This window comes from Cervus canadensis, chromosome 28 (assembly GCF_019320065.1).
Source record: "Cervus canadensis isolate Bull #8, Minnesota chromosome 28, ASM1932006v1, whole genome shotgun sequence".
Lineage (NCBI taxonomy): Eukaryota > Metazoa > Chordata > Mammalia > Artiodactyla > Cervidae > Cervus > Cervus canadensis.
Genome location: NC_057413.1, coordinates 29,200,714 through 29,220,685, shown reverse-complemented (window position 1 = coordinate 29,220,685; position 19,972 = coordinate 29,200,714). Strand labels below are relative to the sequence as shown.

Sequence of the window (19,972 nt, the reverse complement as noted above, 5' to 3'; positions counted from 1 at the left end):
CCTTTTAATTTCTAAGATTTAATATGTATCTTTTATTTCTCTTTCTTATTTAGAAAAAATTTCCCTTAGCAGAGCTTTAATGGTTCCCACAAGTTCTTAAATGTATTTACTTTTCTCAGTTTACTTGGACACTTTCAGTTTAATAATTTGCTTCTATCCCACCCTTTCTCAGCAACATTTTTTTGTCTTGTTTCCATGGTTCAAGTAGTGAAACAATAATAAAGTTGGTCTAAAATTAAGAGAGAGAGCTTCAGCTTATTCAACTCACTTTAATAAGTAGCTCACTTTCTATGAATCACAACAGTAAAGTTCAAATGAGAACTTGAAGAGAGTAAGCAAATGCATGGCATAACTAAAACGAGTTGCATCGCTCTGCTGATGTTAAGAGTTTCTGATGGTCGACCCATCCTTTGGTCATATTGCCTGAGTTTTGATTTAAAGGTTCATTTAAACAAAAGTTGAGTTGAGATGTGAAAGCACTAAGTTGACTTACAGGCTGTGGACAGAAAAGAGTAGGAAGGGACACTTTGTCAACTACAGGTTGCTGAGGGCATTCACTCCAGGAAGGACTTTACCTTCCAGAAGCTCTAGACTGGCACCTCCTCCAGTGCTCACGTGACTGACTTTATCTTCAGTGCTCCATTTGGCACAGCATGTAGCAGTGTCTCCACCTCCTATAATGGTGATACAGCCCTTGGAAGTGGCTTTCACAACTTCATCCATGAGGGCCTTTGTTCCTTTAGCAAAAGCATCCCATTCAAATACCCCTACAGGTCCATTCCACACAATTAACTTGGCTCGCCCCACCACATCTGCATACTTCTTATTGGTCTCAGGACCACAGTCCAAACCCATCCAGCCAGCAGGTATCCCTGATGCTACAGTGGCTTGGCCAACCTTAGCGTTCTCCTCAAACTTGTCAGCAGTGACAAAGTCAACAGGAAAGGTAATGTTCACACCATTTTTTCCAGCTTTGGCCATAATTTCTTTGACAATCTTGGCTCCCTCTTCATCGAACAAGGAAGCACCAATTTCCATGTTGTTCAATACCTTAAGGAAGGTGTAAGCCATTCCCCCACCAATAATCATCTCATTGACTTTGTCCAGCATATTTTTGATGAGTTGGATCTTGTCTGCCACTTTGGCTCCACCAAGTATAGCCAGAAATGGTCTCTCTGGGTTTTCCAAGGCTTTGGCAAAGTAATCTAGCTCCTTTTTCATCAGGAATCCAGATGCCTTCTGGGGAAGATTCACTCCCACCATGGAACTGTGGGCCCGGTGAGCTGTGCCAAAAGCATCATTGACATACACATCCCCTAGCTTGGAGAGAGATGCTCGGAAGGCTTCTATTTTATCTGGCTCAGCTTTAAGCTTATTTCCAGAAGGATCTTGGCCCTTCCCTTCTTCTTCCACATGAAAGCGCAGGTTTTCCAGCAAGATGACCGTACCCGTGGCTGGGCTGGCACAAGCCTTCTCCACTTCCGGACCCACACAGTCCTTTAGGAACAGAACGTCCTTGCCCAATAAGGATTTGAGTTCAGCAGCAACAGGCTCTAAGGAGTATTTATCAGGCATCGGAACACCATCAGGTCTACCTAAATGACTCATAAGAACGACTGACTTGGCTCCATTATCCAGACAGTACTTGATGCTTGGGAGAGAGGCCTTGATTCTCTGGTTGTTTGTAATCTGGTTCTTCTTCATGGGGACATTGAAGTCAACTCTCATGACGACTCGCTTCCCTTTCACATCCACTTTGTCCAAAGTTAACTTCTTAGAAAGAGACATCTTGATGATACAAAGACAGGTTAACACATAAATCCCGGTGTTGAAGAGAACCACTGTACTGCTGGTGAGATGTTGGGTGGGTGGTGTTTCCTAACGCCTTTCCCCTTGGCCTGCCCCTTTCTTCCAGCAGTAAGTCTCCCACGAGGCCAGCCATGATTGGACCGGGGAAAGGAAACTGGCTTGGCGATTTGTCAATGGTCCTGTCAGTCTGAATTTGGAGTGTGCTGCGTCGTGCAGATTCTAACTGCCGGCGCTGAGGGTGAACCCGGAACTGGCGGCTTGGGGGTGACTATTGAAGAGGTGAAGAAACTGGAATTAGAACGATTCGGAGGTATATGCCTCCTGCTGTTTCTTTCCCACATCCCTTTTAACGATTGTTTTTTTTCTTTTAAAAGAAAAAAAAAAAATGCCCTCACTTCTGTCAGATCCTGATTATATTGAGGGTAAAAACTTGTGCAGCGCCCCATTAAAGGAAAAATTTGAAATAATGGGTCTCTGACACCTTGTTTATTCAAGGCAATATAATATGCTTCTGTTTTATTCCTTATCTTGACAGATATCTTTGTTAAGAGCATAGTTTTGTGTTCGACTTTGGCTTTAGGTATATTCTCGGGTGTGGGGTGGGAATAGCATATTATCGTTACCTTGCTTTTTCCATTCTCAGACTACTGTGAGGGAACGATGGTGGCTTCTTCCAGAGAAGCCCGTAAGACCATAGCAAAGGGATGCCAGTAAAGCGCTCAAGGTTGTGGTGACATTTCTTTCAGGCTACAGAATTATGATGAAGCTCCCTACCTTTTTCTCTCTCCTCTCCCTCTGTTTCACTACCAGCATAACTTCAAAATTCATCTGAAAAGAGCATGGTTTCATGAGGATGAAAACATCTATTTGAGCTGAAAATGAGTGAGGGTTTTTATTTTTGGAGCAAGTATATGTGGCTGATTGGTTTAGGTATAAAAACTGTGTTACTTTCTACTCAGTTCAGAATGAATTTGAAAATAACTCATTGAGAAGTTCCCTGGTAGTCTAGTGGTTAGTATTCTGGAATTTCACTGCCATGGCCTGCTTCAGTGCCTGAGATCCCACAAGCTATAACTCATGCAGTAACATTATCTATAGATTAGCCAATGGATACATTTTAACAGTTGTTAAATGTATACATTGTAGTAATTGGTTGATTTTAAGAATTCAGCATAAGAAAATGTTGTGGAGGAATATATATCAACATATATTCAACATATGGCCAGATGTCCATAATTTCTGTACAAGATGGAGACATTTGCCAAAGATGCTGGTTATCTGTCTCTTATCTAGTCTTGGAGATGCCAGTGTGATTAAGTAGATTTACTTTAAAGGGCTTCCCTGGTAGCTCAGATGATAAAGTGCCTGCCTACAATGCGGGAGACCCAGGTTCGATCCCTGGGTCGGGAAGATCCCCTGGAGAAGGAAATGGCAACCCAGCTACCAAACCTACAGGAGGCCTATGGGAACCTAAGATTATTAAGCTCTTGTGATTCTTAAGGCAAGAGGCGTGGAAAGGGGGGGCAGAAAGGGAGAAGGAAAGGGAGAAGTGCAAAACCCAGTAAGAGCTATTGGACTACTGTTGAGGATTTTTGTTGCAAGTGTGACCAGGAGAGAATTAATAGAAACAGCAGCAAGGGTGTACAACTCATGAGCTTTGATGAGTAAGTTCTGGGTTCCCAACTCAGCAAAAAAAAAAAAAAAGAAAAAAAGTCAAGTGAGAAAGAAACAGAAAAAAAAAAGGGATAAAGAAACCCTGCACTAGAAGCATTAAACCAGTGCCTTGGAATTGGTTCTAACTCTGTCTTATTGTAGAAGAATGTGAGGATGGTGCTGGGGTTAGACTAGAGTGAGGAGTCAGGAACAGTTATACTTCAGTTTGGCAAGCTCTCCTTTCAACTGATGATATGAAGATAGAAGTTATTAAAGTGGATGAACTGTAACATTTCCTAGAGAACAGATAATACCCATAGTGGAAATAGAAATAAGGAAGAGGGAATCACTGCAATGTAAAAGGTTTTTTGTTTGATATTTTCTTCCAGTTTCAACACACTCATACACACACAAATGTGATTAGCACTGGAGTTTGGCTCACCCAGCTGATGGTAGTAATCAAGGCAAAAAAAATATTTATAGAGGGAAAATTAAATATATCTGAGTGCTCCCACCCTAAAAGAGAAAGGCAATAAACAGCACAATATATCACAAGTCAAATTCATGAGAATTAGACACAAGATTAAAATAAATGGGAAAATAATCTCAAAGCAAAAAAGATAATGTAAGTAGGAAGGCTGATGAAGCAGTTAAAAAGCATAAACACTGGAACACATTGGACATAAAAGATGTTGAAACGTATAATTCAAAATGATAGGTTGCATGGTAAAATAGATAAAAAAGTAAAGAATGAATTAGTGATCAGATAATTTGTGGAGGAATCAGTACATAATACATTAAAAAAGGACCAAGAGGAAGAGGGTAAGGACAAAGCCAAGGTGTGTGGGAACTAACAATTCTTTATACATCACAGAGATGTCATAAAGGGATAGAGAGAGCATGAAGGTGATAGAACAGTTGAAAAAAGTGATATCCTATAATTGAATAAACATGTTACATCTCAGGTTAAAAGAGCCCATAACATAGTACAAACAGACTTGAGACAAACACATACTCCGGAAACAATATTTAGGAACATCTATATCAAGAAACATTTTTTTATAGTTCTACTTATTGTTTATTTACTTATATTTATATATAATTGACATCTAACAATGTATTTGTTTCAGATGCACCACAAAATGATTCAATATATGGGTATATTGCAAAGCGATCACCACAATGTCTAGTTAACACCCATCACCACACACTGTTACAAATGTTTTCTTTTTTTTTTTTCCATTTATTTGTATTAGTTGGAGGCTAATTACTTTATAATATTGTAGTGGTTTCTGCCATACATTGACATGAATCAGCCATGGATTTACATATGTTCCCCATCCCGATCCCCCCTCCCATCTCCCTCTCCATCCCATCCCTCTGGGTCTTCCCAGTGCACCAGGCCTGAGCACTTGTCTCATGCATCCAACCTGGGCTGGTGATCTGTTTCACACTTGATAATACACATGTTTTGATGCTGTTCTCTCAGATCATCCCACCCTCGCCTTCTCCCACAGAGTCCAAAAGTCTGTTCTATACATCTGTGTCTCTTTTTCTGTCTTGCATATAGGGTTATCGTTACCATCTTTCTAAATTTCATATATATGCATTAGTATACTGTATTGGTGCTCATCTTTCTGGCTTACTTCACTCTGTATAATGGACTCCAGTTTTATCCATCTCATTAGAACTGATTCAAATGAATTCTTTTTAATGGCTGAGTAATATTCCACTGTGTATATGTACCACAGCTTCCTTATCCATTTGTCTGCTGATGGGCATCTAGGTTGCTTCCATGTCCTGGCTATTATAAACAGTGCTGCGATGAACATTGGGGTGCACGTGTCTCTTTCACATCTGGTTTCCTGGGTGTATATGCCCAGGAGTGGTATTGCTGGGTCATATGGCAGTTCTATTTCCAGTTTTTTAAGGACTCTCCACACTGTTCTCCATAGTGGCTGTACTAGTTTGCATTCTACCAACAGTGTAAGAGGATTCCCTTTTTTCCACACCCTCTCCAGCATTTATTGCTTGTAGACTTTTGGATAGTAGCCATTCTGACTGGTGTATAATGGAACCTCATTGTGGTTTTGATTTGCATTTCTCTGATAATGAGTGATGCTGAGTATCTTTTCATGTGTTTGTTAGCCATCTGTATGTCTTCTTTGGAGAAATGTCTGTTTAGATCTTTGGCCCATTTTTTGATTGGGTCATTTATTTTTCTGGAATTGAGCTGCAGGAGTTGCTTGTATATTTTTGAGATTAGTCCTTTGTCTCTTTCTTCATTTGCTATTATTTTCTCCCAATCTGAGGGCTGTCTTTTCACCTTGCTTATAGTTTCATTTATTGTACAAAATTTTAAGTTTCATTAGGTCCCATTTGCTTATTTTTGCTTTTATTTCCAATATTCTGGGAGGTGGGTCATAGAGGGTTGTTGTTTTCTTGTGATGAGAACTTTTGTGATTTACTCTCTTAACAACTTTCAAATAGAGAATGGGTAAAGGAGATGTGGTACAATGGAATATTATTCAGACATAGGAAAGAAGGAAATTCTGTCGTTTGCCACAACATGGATGATACCTGAGGGTATTATGCTAAGGGAATCTAGTCAGATAGGGAAAGAAAAAAAATTGTTTTGAAGTTTATAGAATGAAAAAGCAGATCACATGCAAGGAAAAAGCTTCAGATTGAGAGTCTACTTATCACAATAAGCAAAAAGCAACTTTTCCCCAAAACCTTTATATCTAGGCAACATATCATTTAAATAAAGTTAAATAAAGGTGTTTTAAGTTCTAAAAAATCAGAATGTTAATCTCACTGAGGCTGTCTTTTTGTAAAAAAGTAAAGCAACTCGGGGCAGGTTTATTCTACCAGAATATTTAAATGAATTTGGGGAACTAAATAGTATTTCAGTCTTAGTAAAATTTGTCTAAATAAGTAATGATCACAATTTCTAGAGTTTTTAGTGTTATTATGAATGGTAACTTGGCTTTTATATTATTCCATAGTTACTGCCAGTATTGCAAAACATTGTTTATGTTGATAGTTTGATCTTATATTAAACTTCTTTACTGAAGTTTCGTAGTTTAAAGAGAAAACTCAAGCAACAAACAAATGACTTAAGTGATCATTTAACCTCTAAATAATTAAACCAGTTTCTCTTTCCTTCTTTTTTTTCCTATCATGTCTTAATCAAATTGTTGATAGAAACTCAGTAATATTTTGAACACTTGTTATAATATCAGGCATATTTCAGATACTCTTTGCTTTTTTGACAGTTTATCTTCTTTGAAATTAGGATAATCCTGGTACTGAAGACATTTCACAGTAATTTTTTTTCTTTTTCCTCTTTACTGGCTTATACAATAACTACGTATAATACAATTGATAACATTGCCTACTAGATGAAAATACTAAAACACCAACATTTACCCCTAGTTGCCATGCTTCATCAGTCAATATAAAATTGACTGAAAAAAATGGAATTCTTATTTTAATATTAGCAGAAGAAGTTGACTGTGCATGGCAACAAGTATATATATTTTTAGGGGTTAGCATGATGTTTAGTGGGCTTCCCAGGTGGCTCAGTGGGTAATGCAAGAGATGCAAGCAGACATGAGTTAGATCCCTGCGTCAGGAAGATCCCCTGGAGGAAGGGGCAGCCCGCTCCAGTATTCTTGCCAGGAGAATCCCATAGACAGAAGAGCCTGGTGGGCTACAGTCTGTGGAGTTGCAAAGAGTTGGACATGGCTGAAATGACTGAGCATCACGCATGCACGCAAGATGTTTAGTAGTTGTTGATACGAGAGAAAAGTGTAAACAGAGGAGGCCCCTTGTCACTTTCACTGCTTTTATTCCTGTCATCTCATGTCTAGGTCAACCTGAAATGTGTATTTTATTGTATCAAATATTTACCTATGTTCACATAGGTATGTAGACAATGCTATATCCTGCTGTTGCTCCTGCCCAGAAGTTTTCGGATTTTGTTTGTCCAGATATCCGATAACTGCTTCTCCATCATGTCTATTTTCCCCCCATAGTTTCTTCTCTCTCTTTCTCTTTTTTTAAATAAAACACTTTATTGAGATATGATTGACATATGGAAAGCTGTACATATTAGATGTATACAACTTGAGTTGGGAGAGACACTCATGTAACCATCACCACAAGTTAACGCCATAAGCACACCCATTATCTTCAAAGTTTTCTTCTACCCTTTTCATTTATTATTTTTTATGTGATTGGAACACTTAACATAAGATATATCCTCTTAGAAAATTTTTGAGTACACAACACAGTATTGCTAACCATAGGAATGATGGTGTACAGTTGGTATCTAGGACTTATTGGGCATAACTGAAACTTTGTACCCTTTGGTTAGTATCTCCCTATTACCCTCCTCACCCAGCCTCAGGCACCCTCCTCATAAATCCAGCTTGTCTTTTAGTGACTCCTCAGCTGTTTTTGTTTCTCAATGGCTGCTCTTAAATTTTGTAGATGTTGATAACAAGACTTTGAAGTAAGTCATAAGATATGGATATAACCTATTATTCTATTAATAAGTCATGTAACGCATTTTGCTCACTCTAGTTTCATTTAACTTTTCTGATGACAATATATGTGAAGTATACATTTCACTGTGAAACATACAGAGTTCTGGGTACTGAGGTAAAAATCTGTATGAGTATAAGCTAACTGAATCACTTGTTTTATGACCAATACAGACTAATCTCTCAGTAAATATTAGGCTTACTTTTTATGAAGCAATTAATCTCTCTTTCAGAAATTCTAGTGAATTGCAAAGTTAAATTTTTTTTTTTTACATTCTAAACATTTTTAGTAAGCACTTGGGATTGTTCTTAAAGACAAAGAAGGGGAAGTTATGTGCTTGTAACATGTTAGTCACTGTAGAACTAGTTTCAAAAAGCTAAAAAGTTATGCAATACATTGCATTTATGTGAGCAATGCATACCTTTTAAAGTTTGTAGTTTATCTGCTTATTATTTTATTGACTTTCTTATTTATTTGTCCTTTTCTACAACAGATAAACATGCGGCCAAAATTAAATGGCTGAATTGCCCACGTCACAAATAGATACTCTTATAGAACTTTTGCATGCAAATTACCAATCTCTGTTATCAGTTATTGATTAAGATAAGCCCTGCATAGAACTAACCTATGATATAAGTCTTAGATAGGGACTTTAATTTTACTAAACTGAAGTAAATTAGAATCACTAAAGGGGCTTCTCTGGTGGTTCAGTGGTGAAGAATCTGTCTGCCAGTGCAGGAGACACAAGTTCGATCCCGGAGCTGGGAAGATCCCACGTGCTGCAAAGCAACTGAACTCATGTGCCACGACTATTGAGCCTCTGCTCTAAAGCCTTGGGAGCTGCAACTACGGAACCTTTGTGCCACAACTATTGAAACCCGCATGCCCTAGAGCTCACTCTCCACAACAAGAGAAGCCACTGTGATGAGAAGCCCACGCATTGCCACTAGAGAGTGGTCCCTACTCGTTACAACTGGAGAAAAGCCCATGTAGCGATGAAGACCCAGCACGACCAAAAATAAATAATGTTTTAAGTTAAAAAAAGAATCATCATAAATAAACAAGATAAACCATTTCTATGTCAAGCAAATCCTAGGAGAGGATTGGTGTCTTGCTAAGGTTAGGTTGTGTTTTATTTTCTCCAAAAGAACCAAATTGTAGGCAGTCACCTTCTAAAACAAACAAAAAAAATTGTGTTATAAAAACCATTTGTTTCAAAATAATATTTCTGAAGTGATTATTGCAGTTAAAATTGTAACCAAATACTGTGTAGAAGCCAGAGAGTCAAGCTCATCAACAGATTTATTTTTCAAAAGATGCATTTACAACATTTAAGAAATTTTACTCTTAAGAGTATTTTCATTGTAAGACAGAGTAAGGAATTGGTTAATTAAAAGTCGAAAACAACTCCACAAACCTGTGTAATTGTCTTACAATTACATGCCATGGGCCAGGGATCCCAGATTCCCAGAGCTATTACCCTATAACATCAATGGCAAGGTAGACAGCTGTGTGGGACTTCAGATTTTTCTTCCATTTGTCAGGAAGTGACAGTTGTTTGCAGGGGAGATGCCTTATGTTATAAATGGCACGAACAGGAAGAAGGGAGTGTAGAATGTACTGGTGGCTAAGAGGATAATACAAGGGGCTCCACCTGAGTTAGTCAACACATTTCCTGGCTTTATCAGGGAAACACCCTGCTTCCTGCCCGCAGTGTAGGCACGTGCAACTGACTGGCTTCATAATAGCATCCTGAATCCCTGGTCAACAGGTGAGTCCATTGGGCAGGTGCAAGATGAAAACTGGGCAGTGAGTTTGTCTCCTGGGCACCTGTAAGGTGAGCATACATGAGCAACTGATGCTGGCATCTGAATGTGTGTGACTTTTTATTTTTTGCAGAGTTCACAACTTTTAGTAGGAAATCCGAGAATGTGACTAGGACAACCAACTACTGAGTGTTCCTAAAACAAACTTTTTCATCATCCCAGGGCTGATGTTTAATCACAGCTGTGATATAAGTAAAAAAAAAATCTGCATAATACAAATCATATTTAATTTTAGGATGTTTATATAACATTTTATAATTAATATTTTATAGTTAATAAGTATATTCAATGTCTTAAAAATTTTTGTAGTGTAACATCCCATGTGGTTTCATATATCACAGCAAAGCAAACACAGAGTTCAGTCTCATTAATTGCAAGGTCAGCCAGTCCAGTCACTCAGTCATGTCTGACTCTTTGCGACCCCATGGACTGCAGCATGCCAGGCTTTCCTGTCCATCACCAACTCCTGGAGCTTGCTCAAACTCATGTCCATCGAATCGGTGATGCCATCCAACCATCTCATCCTCTGATGTCCCCTTCTCCTGCCTTCAATCTTTCCCAGCATCAGGGTCTTTTCCAATGAGTCAGTTCTCTGCATCAGGTGCCCAAAGTATTGGAGCTTCAGTTTCAGCATCAGTCCTTCCAATGAATATTCAGGACGGATTTCCTTTAGGAAGGACTGGTTTGATCTCCTTACAATTGCAAGGTAAATATTACTAAGTTGGAAGTGATTCCATATATTCATTATAATTTGTATACGCACATGAAAAGCAGAAATAAAAAACATTGTATGCAATTAATTTACAAATATTTGCCGAGTGTTGACTATAAAAAATATAATTTTAAATGCATATGGTAAATTGTATAAATGCAGTGTGTACAAAGTTATATTAATTGAGTATAGCAGTGGCACCAAAACAGACACACAGATCAGTGGAACTGGATAGAGAGTCAAAAATAATTATGTTTAATTAATCTATGACAAAGGGGGAAGAATATATAATGGAGAGAAGATAGTCTCTTCAGTGAGTGGTTCTGGGATAAGTGGACAGCTACATGTCACAGAATGAAATTAGAATATTTTCTCACACTATATACAAAGTAAATTCAAATTGATTAAAGAGTTAAATGGAAGACTGGAAACTATAAAACTCCTAGAAGAAAACAAGTGGAACGCTCCATGGCATAAATCATAGCAATATATTTTTGGATCTGCCACCTAAGACAAAGGAAATCAAATAAAAAAAATAAGCAAATAGGACCTAATTAGCCTTAAAAGCTTTTGCACAGCAAAGGAAACCACCAACAAAACTAAAAGATAATCTATAGATATTTGCAAATGACCAATTACGGGTTAATAGCCAAAATATACAAATAGCTCATACAACTCAATATCAAAATCACAAACAACCCAATTAAAAATGGGCAGAAGACCCGGGAAGACATTTTGACAAAGAAGATGTACACACGGCCAACAGGCACAGGAAAAAATGCTCAACATTGCCAATCATCAGAGAAGTCAAAACCGCAAAGAGATATCACCTCACACCTGTCAGAATGGTTATCATCATAATAACATTTGAGGATCTGGACAAAAGGAACCCTTGTATCCTGTTAGTAAGAATTGTCAACTGAAAAAAGAATGCACTCACTGAGCTGTGAGTTCAGTTTTAATTGGGGCTTATTGAGAGCTATAGCCTGGGAGACAGCCTCTCAGATAGCTCTGACAAACTGCTCCAAAGTGATGGTGGGGGGACATTAGTATATATATGTAATTTCGGCATGTATTTCAATAGAAGATTGCTGCTAGTCTCAAGGAGCATATATGTCTTTGAAAAAGGATTTTAATGCTTTTCTAGATATGAAAAAATGCAAGAAATTGGGTCCATAAAATTTTCTGCTGACACTATCTCATTGTCTAAAGGCCTGTTCCACCAGTTTTCCCAGAGCACAGAGTGCCTCATTCCTGATCTCCACCCTAAACTCCTTTCAGTGTTGAAGGTCAGCAACTACAGTGGCTAATGACTCAATTCTTGCCGAACCAGATGACAAGTGACATTTTTTAGTTGTCAGAATATAAATTTGCATAGCCACTATGGAAAACAGTATGGAATTTCCTCTAAAAATATAAATACAATATGATACAGTAATTCTGGGTACATATCTGAAGAAAACACAAAAACAGTAATTGGAAAGGATACCTGTATCCAAATATTCAAAGCAAAATTATTTACAGTAGCCAAGATATGGAAGCAACCTCAGAGTTCATTAATAGTTGAATGGATAAAGAAGATGCAATATATATGTACAATGGAATATTACTCAGCCATAAAAGGAATAAAAGTTTGCCATTTGCAGCACCGCGGATGGACTTGGAGAGTATTATGCTAAGTGAAATAAGTCAGACAGAGAAATACAGCCACCGTATGATATCACTTATATATGGAGTCTAAAAAATACAACAAGCTAGTGAAGATAATAAAAAAGAAACAGACTCACAGATATTGAGAATAAACTAATGGTTACCAGTCAGGAAAGGAACGCGAGGAGAGACAAGATAGAGTAGGGTGTAAGAGGTACAAACTACTATGCATAAAATAAGCTACAAGGATATATTGTACAGCACAGGTAATATTACTGATATTTTGTAATAACTATAAATGAGATGTAGACTTTAAAAATTGTGATTCACTATGTTGTACACTTAAAACTATTATATTGCAAATCAACTATTTCAACAAAAAGTTAGCAAAAATTAAAAATAAAGGAAACAGTTTGTCAAAAAACAAAAAATTAAAAAATAAAAACAATGTAGTTTTAGCATAAAGACATATATAATAGAATGGAAAAGACAGAAAACCCAGAAATAAACCCTTAAAACATATGACAAAATGATTTTCAAGAAGGATCCCACGTCATTCAATGGAGAAAGACAGTCTTTTCAACAAGTGGTGTTGGACAAACTGACTATTCATATGGTAAAGAGTGAAACTGTACCCTCATTTTATACCGTATGAAAAATGGATTGAAGACCTAAACATAAAAGCTAAACTGTAAACTCTTACAGGAAGAGCTTCATGACAGTGGATTTAACAGTGAATTCTTCTATGAGACCTGAAGCACAGCAAGACAAGAAAAACAGATAAATTGAAAAGTGAAAAAAGTGAACGTGAAGTCGCTCAGTCGTGTCCGACTCTTTGTGACCCTATGGACTGCAGCCCCCCACGCTCCTCTGTCCATGGGCATTCTCCAGGCAAGAATAGTAGAGTGGGTTGCCATTTCCTTCTCCAGGAGATCTTCCTGACCCCAAGGATCGAACCCGGGTCTCCTGCATGGCAGGCAGACTCTTTACCCTCTGCGCCATCAGGGAAGCCCCATCAAACCAAAAATTTCTGTGTAAAAAGGACAAAATGAACAGAGTGAAAAGGCTACTCATGGAATGGAAACGTTATTTGCAGGGCATATATCTGATAAGAGCATATAAGAACTACTACAACACAACAACAAAAATCAAACAACTTGATTAAAAAATGGGCCAAGGACTTGAATACACATTATTCCAGGGAATTTATAAAACTGGCCAATAGCCCCATGAAAAGATGCTCACCATCAATCATTAGAAAGATGTGAATCAAAACCTTACTATTTTGCCAGCTCACACCCATTAGAACAGTTACTATTTAAAATAAAACAATAGCAGAGTATAACAGATGTTGGTGAGGATATGTTGAAACTGATATTTTGTGCACTGTGGGTGGTAATGTAAATCATGCAGCTGCTGTGGAAAAGAGTATAGTTGTTTCCCAAAAAATTTAAAAAAGAATTACCAGTGATCCAGCAAAAAGCAAAAACTCAGAGATATTTGCTCACACATGTTCATAGCAGCATAATTTCAAAGGCCAAAAGGTATAAACAAGCCAAATGGTCATTGACAACAAGTGGATAAATAAAAGGTGGTCTATTACATACAGTGGAATTTAATTCTGCATTAAAAAGGATTGATATTCTGACATACGCTACAAAATGAATGAACACAGATTTGAATGTATTTGCTTTATGAAATAAGTTAATCACAAAAAGACAAATACTGTATTTCCACTTATATGAGGAACTTAGGATAATCAGACTGATAAATACAGAAAGTAGAGTATACATTCCAAGAACTGGGGGAAGGGGAAAATGAAGAGTTATTGTTTCCTGGAGACGGATGTTGAGTTTAGGAAGATTAAAACATTCCGTAGATGAATGATCATGATGGTTGTACAACAATGGGAACTGACTTTATGCCCCTGGACATTAATGCCATATAATGGTAAGATGGTTTTTTTTATGGGAATCTCTGTACTATAAAAGTGTTGTTGTTTTTGTCTAGTCACTGAGTCGTGTCCAACTCTTTGTGACCCCATGAACTATAGCCTACCAGGCTCCTCTCCAGGGGATTTCCCAGCCAAGAATACTAGAGTGGGTTGCCATTTCCTTCTCCAGAGAATATTCCCAACCCAGGGATTGAACCTGTATCTTCTGCATTGGCAGGTGGATTCTTTACCACTGAGCCCCCAGGGAAGCCCCAAGTCAATATATTGAAGGAGCCATATTTCAATGGATTCCAAATTATAAGTCATTTTAGTTTTAAGTAACTCAGCAAGTGTAATTTGCAATAAGACAATAGAATGATTTCAGTTGTTCCCACCTTTTTGTCACTGAAGCAATGTGTACATTTTCCAGTGCACAGTTTGCCTGTTTATAATAGTTAGTGACTATGTTCTCATCTGACAATGTCTGTTCCTCATTCAAAAAATAGATTCATAACAACAGCCTTCAATTGCATTTGACCATGAAATTTGATCTGTCCGTTTCTAATGACTTCCAAAAATACTCTGAAAAAAGGAAATTGGGCTAATTCTACAAAAATTGGGCATATATTCAAGGATATTTTCTTGTTTTTATTTAAAAAATACATCACTGATCTTGTAAATGACATCCTATAAGAGGAGGCAAACTGATTTGTATCTGTCTTGGCAATATTCTTTCCTGTCATGAATGAATTTGTGGAACTCATGTTTGGTGAGAAGTTGACACACAAACTTTGCAATCAGATCAGTCATTTTAGTCTGTGCCAACTGTAGACTGAGCTGGATGGAAAAAGTTGAAAGCAAACCAGAGAAGCCTATGAATTGTAAAAAGTGAAGAAGAACTAAAGAGCCTCTTGATGAAAGTTAAAGAGGAGCGTGAAAAAGTTGGCTTAAAGCTCAACATTCAGAAAATTAAGATCATGGCATCTGGTCCCATCACTTCATGGCAAAGAGATGGGGAAACAATGGAAACAGTGGCAGACTTTATTGTTTTGGGATCCAAAATCACTGCAGATGGTGACTGCAGCCATGAAATTAAAAGAGGCTTACTCCTTGGAAGGAAAGTTATGACCAACCTAGACAGCATATTAAAAAGCAGAGACATTACTTTGCCAACAAAGGTCCGTCTAGTCAAGGCTATGGTTTTTCCAGTAGTCACATATGGATGTGAGAGTTGGACTATAAAGAAAGCTGAGCACCGAAGAATTGATGCTTTTGAACTATGGTGTTGGAGAAGTCTCTTGAAAGAGTCCCTTGGACTGCAAGGAGATCCAACCAGTCCATCCTAAAGGAGATCAGTCCCGAGTGTTCATTGGAAGGACTGAAGGAGTTTCAGCTGAAGCTGAAACTGCAATGCTTTGGCTGCCTCATGCGAAGAGTTGACCCATTGGAAAAGACCCTGATGCTGGGAAAGATTGAACGTGGGAGGAGAAGGGGACAACAGAGGATGAGATGGTTGGATGGCATCACCGACTCAATGGACATGAGTTTGAGTAAACTCTGGGAGTTGGTGATGGACAGGGAAGCCTGGTGTGCTGCAGTCCATGGGGTCGCAAAGGGTTGGACATAACTGAGCGACTGAACTGAACTGAACTGAACTGATGAGTTGTAACAAGGCCGGTGCCTTGAAAGTAGCCACTCAGAGGTGTTCAAAATGCGTGCCCTCGATAGAAACAAACATTTGTTCACTTAGCCATCCACTCATGGTGTGGGCTCCTGAGCGAGCATGGTATTCCAGGGTGGTCTGCCTTACCCTGGGATGAGAAGACACGCATTGCTAATTCGTAGATCTGAGTCCCACACTGTCTCCCTGGCCTACAGTTGTGCAGTTTCAGTCTCCTCCTTCCATTTCAACCCCAGTCCCCTCCTGCATCTCAGGCTCTCAATGGAGAGTGGCCATGACTGCCAGTTCAGAGTAGTTCAAGGTATGTAGCAGTCAAATCTGGGGAGTCCACCCAACAATTGTCCCCGCCTTCATCTTCACAATATCTGTCTCTTCTCTCAAAAATACTCGAACTCTTTGAACTCTCCACACCAAGAAAATGAATACAACTTAGAAGAACACAGAAGAGTGGATACATCCCTTGGCTTTAATACGTTTAAATATCTACAGTGGCCAACTAATGTCATAGAGCTGCTTCTCCATGTCAAGCAATATAAATCTTCAGCAATCCAGGCCATGTTGATTTCTGCCTCACATCAGGAGAATATGAATTTGAGTAATTCAGAAGCCTGAGGTGAACACAATGTGTCATGAGGGATTGTGGAGAGAAGATGGGAAAGAGCATCAAAGTTAAAAGTCAGAGGTATAGTTTCCTGCTTTAACTATTCCTCCCCTGTCCCTGGCAATATGCCTTCCTGTAAATACAACCAGGATTAGGAATTCATTCCAGTCATTTATAAGCAGTTTTACCTTGGGCATGATTTTTGATCTCATTGTATTTCAGTTTCTGCATCTGTAAATGTGACCCATTTGTTCATACTCAAAGCTTGCTCCAAAGATTTAATGAGATACCCGATGCAATATGATTGTGAAATGCTAAATGTGATACTTCGCACACATTTAATAAATGACAACTTGGATGAGAAGCAAGTATAGTGTTAGTATGTTGATTGACATGTGAAAAGTAAACATTAATAGTGAATACAATACACCAGGATCTGTTATGAATCCTGTATATAAACATTTCCCTTATCTTTTTCTTTGCAGCAACTCTACAAGGGAGGTACTATCATTCCCATTTCAAAAGAGGAAACTGAGGCTCAGATATGTTATCAGGCAGATGTCAGCAACAGCTGTTATACAAGATAAAGGAGAACCTCTTTATCAGCAGGTGTGGGGCAGCTTATCTCCTTAACACACTTAAAGAACTGTCACTATATCTGTGTGCAATTACATCACCAACAAAAAGTGGATTTTTCTTTATAGAAGTGTGTGTAAATTATTTAGCTACTCTTTAGAACAACATTTGGGAGACAAGCTAGCTTAGAATTCAGTTTTCCCTGGCAGCCAAAGAAATTTAGCAATCATGTGTATACACTGCCATCTTTTGGTTATTTCCTAGAATTACCCGTCATGTTAAGGAATTTACTGAGCTATGTAATGAAGTTGCTCATTAGCCTGGCCCCAGAGTAAGAATGTGGTTTGCAGGTTTTAATCTAATCATACATGAAAATACCTGATTTTGTCTTGGCTTCATCTAACTGAATGAATAGATATCACAGAACATGCTGCATTTAGGGTATAGGAATGCTCAGCTATGGGAATATCATTATAATCATTAGGAGAGAAATCTTGCATATTGGGAGCAGGTTACCAGATGAATAGGACTGGAACTTAACTGCCTAACTCGCAGGCGATTGCCTGAGTGGATGCTGTGATGTGCTACCCAGGTTCCTTTCTACAACGCAGGATGTACTTCCCCAGTAGCTGGGAGTCACCCACACACAGCCCTACCGTGTGCCCTCTAAAAGTTAACTTCACCCGTGAACTGACTCTCCTCTCAGAGCAGCCCGCACCTAAGAACTGATAGCTGTGGGAATTGTAACTACCGGGCACCTCTCTCCACGTCGGGACAACTCTGAAGGGCCATCCCCGTTTTATATTTACCATGGGATTAGCTGAAGACCCTCTTGTGACTGCCTTCCAACCCAGCTTCTCCAGGTGTCCAATCCTGTTTCTCTCCCTATGTCCACAGGGACATGTAAATCTGGAGATTTTCCCCCAATAAGTGTCCTGCCAAGGAATCTCCATTCCACACTCTGCCTATCTACCTGCAACTTGATATATACAATTTGCAGTTCAGGCCTCTTTGAGGGAGCTCTCCAGGACATTACCTCTGATTAATATTGGAAAGATATTCCTGTTTTAGGTGGTACATCTTTGATTAAAATTACAAGAGCATGTTCATTGTATTTGCTCCAAAGATGTGAATTCTGGCTTGAACAAATGATTCAGTTTAATCAGGTTCTAATCCTATAAACAGATTTTTTTTTCTTTTTTTTTTTTTTTTAGGAGGGGGTGTTTGTGTTTTTCTCTTCACCCCCATTCCCGTTCCTTTAATGTGTTGCTGCTAATTCTATCAGTTCCTTCCCATATATGCACTATGCATTTTTATGGGACAGCTCATCTCCTATATTCCTTTTGACATGTTATTTAGTTTTAAGAATTTTTAATTTTATCATTTTTTATCATTTTTTTGATGTCTCATATCTGACACGAAGAGTCAACTCATTGGAAAAGACCCTGGTGCTGGGAAAGACTGAAGGCAGGAGGAGAAGGACACGACAGAGGATGAGATGGTTGGATGGTATCACCAACTCAGTGAGTTTGAGCCAACTCTGAGAGATGGTGGAGGACAAGGAAGCCTGGTGTGCTGCAGTTCATGGGATCACAAAGAGTCAGACATGACTTAGCCACTGAACAACATACCTTTGCACCTTGGCACTTGGTTTTATACCAGCTAGTTCGCTCACAGAGCAGGTTTGTAGTGGAAAGACAAGTTCTCTTTTTCTTTATGGGATGCAAGGGAACTGAGAAATAGACTTGCCAACATTTATTTATCTGGTTGCACCAACTGTCTTAGAATCTGGATGTCTTAATTCTCACAGCATCTTAGTCTCTGGGCTACTGCCCAATGAAGATAGCCATGAAATGACTCCTGTTAACCAAAATAACTTGTTAAACAAAGTTTGCTATATGGAGGATACTGACTAACATCACATTAATTGTGAGTGTGGCGTGGTGTTCACCCTAGATCTTTCAAATCAGAATCCTGGAGAATGGAGCTCAGAAATGTGTGCTTCTTTCGGGTTCTTCAATTGATTCTTAAGTACATTCAAATTTGAGAAGCACTGTCTAATGAAACTAGACCGTCTGTTGGAATTATTGCTCTGTTATTTGCTAACTGTATGATGTGGGGGAAAGTTACTTATGTCCTCTGGATCTCTGTTTCTCCTGAAATAGCATAGACTGGTCTGTGAGGACCAGACTTTAGTATAGGCATACCCTGGAGATATTACAGGTTTGGTTCCAGACCACTGCAATAAAGCAAATATAGCAATATAGTGAGTCAAGAATTTTTTTGTTTTCTCAGTGCGTATAATAGTTATGGTTACATAGTGATGTAGTTTATTGTGTGTAGTATTAGCTTTATGTCTAAACAATGTGCTTCTGCATGCATGCTCAATCACGTCTGACTCTGAGCGACTGTAGCCCACCAAATTCCTCTGTCCATGGGATGTCCCCAGCAAGAACACTGGAGTGGGTTACCATTTACTACTCCAGGGGATCTTCCTGACCCAGGGATCAAACTGGCATCTCCTGTGTCTCCTGTATTGCCTGCACTAGTAGGCAGATTTTTTTTGTTGTTGTTTTACCACCGAGCTACATTAAAAATGTACATACCTTAATTAAAAAACACTTTATTGCTAAAAAATGCTAACCATCATCTGAGCCTTCAGTGAGTCATAGTAGTAATGATACAGATCAGAGTCCTTGGCCTTTCCCCAACCAGTAGAAATTGATAGGCGGCCAGATAAGAAATTCAAGAAAGTGAAAGTGTTAGTTGCTCAGTTGTGTCTGACTCTTTGTGACCCCATGGACTGTTGTTGCCCACCAGGCTCCTCTGTCCATGGGGATTCTCCAGGCAAGAATACTGGAGTGGGTTGCCATGCCCTCCTCCGGGGGCTCTTCCCAACCCAGGGATCGAACTCAGGTCTCTTGCATTGCAGGCAGATTCTTTACCATCTGAATCCATCAGGGAAGCCCAAGAAATTGAG

The 19,972-nt window shown here is 38.8% G+C and overlaps 1 protein-coding gene across 1 annotated transcript; it reads right to left on the bottom strand.

Moving 5' to 3' along the window:
* Window positions 1-253: 253 nt before the first annotated feature.
* Window positions 254-1,905, bottom strand: PGK2 (phosphoglycerate kinase 2). The gene has a single exon (XM_043450223.1). The coding sequence runs from the start codon at window positions 1,786-1,788 to the stop codon at window positions 535-537; it is 1,254 nt and encodes a 417-aa protein (XP_043306158.1). The 5' UTR covers window positions 1,789-1,905; the 3' UTR covers window positions 254-534.
* Between the last annotated feature and the right edge of the window lie 18,067 nt (window positions 1,906-19,972).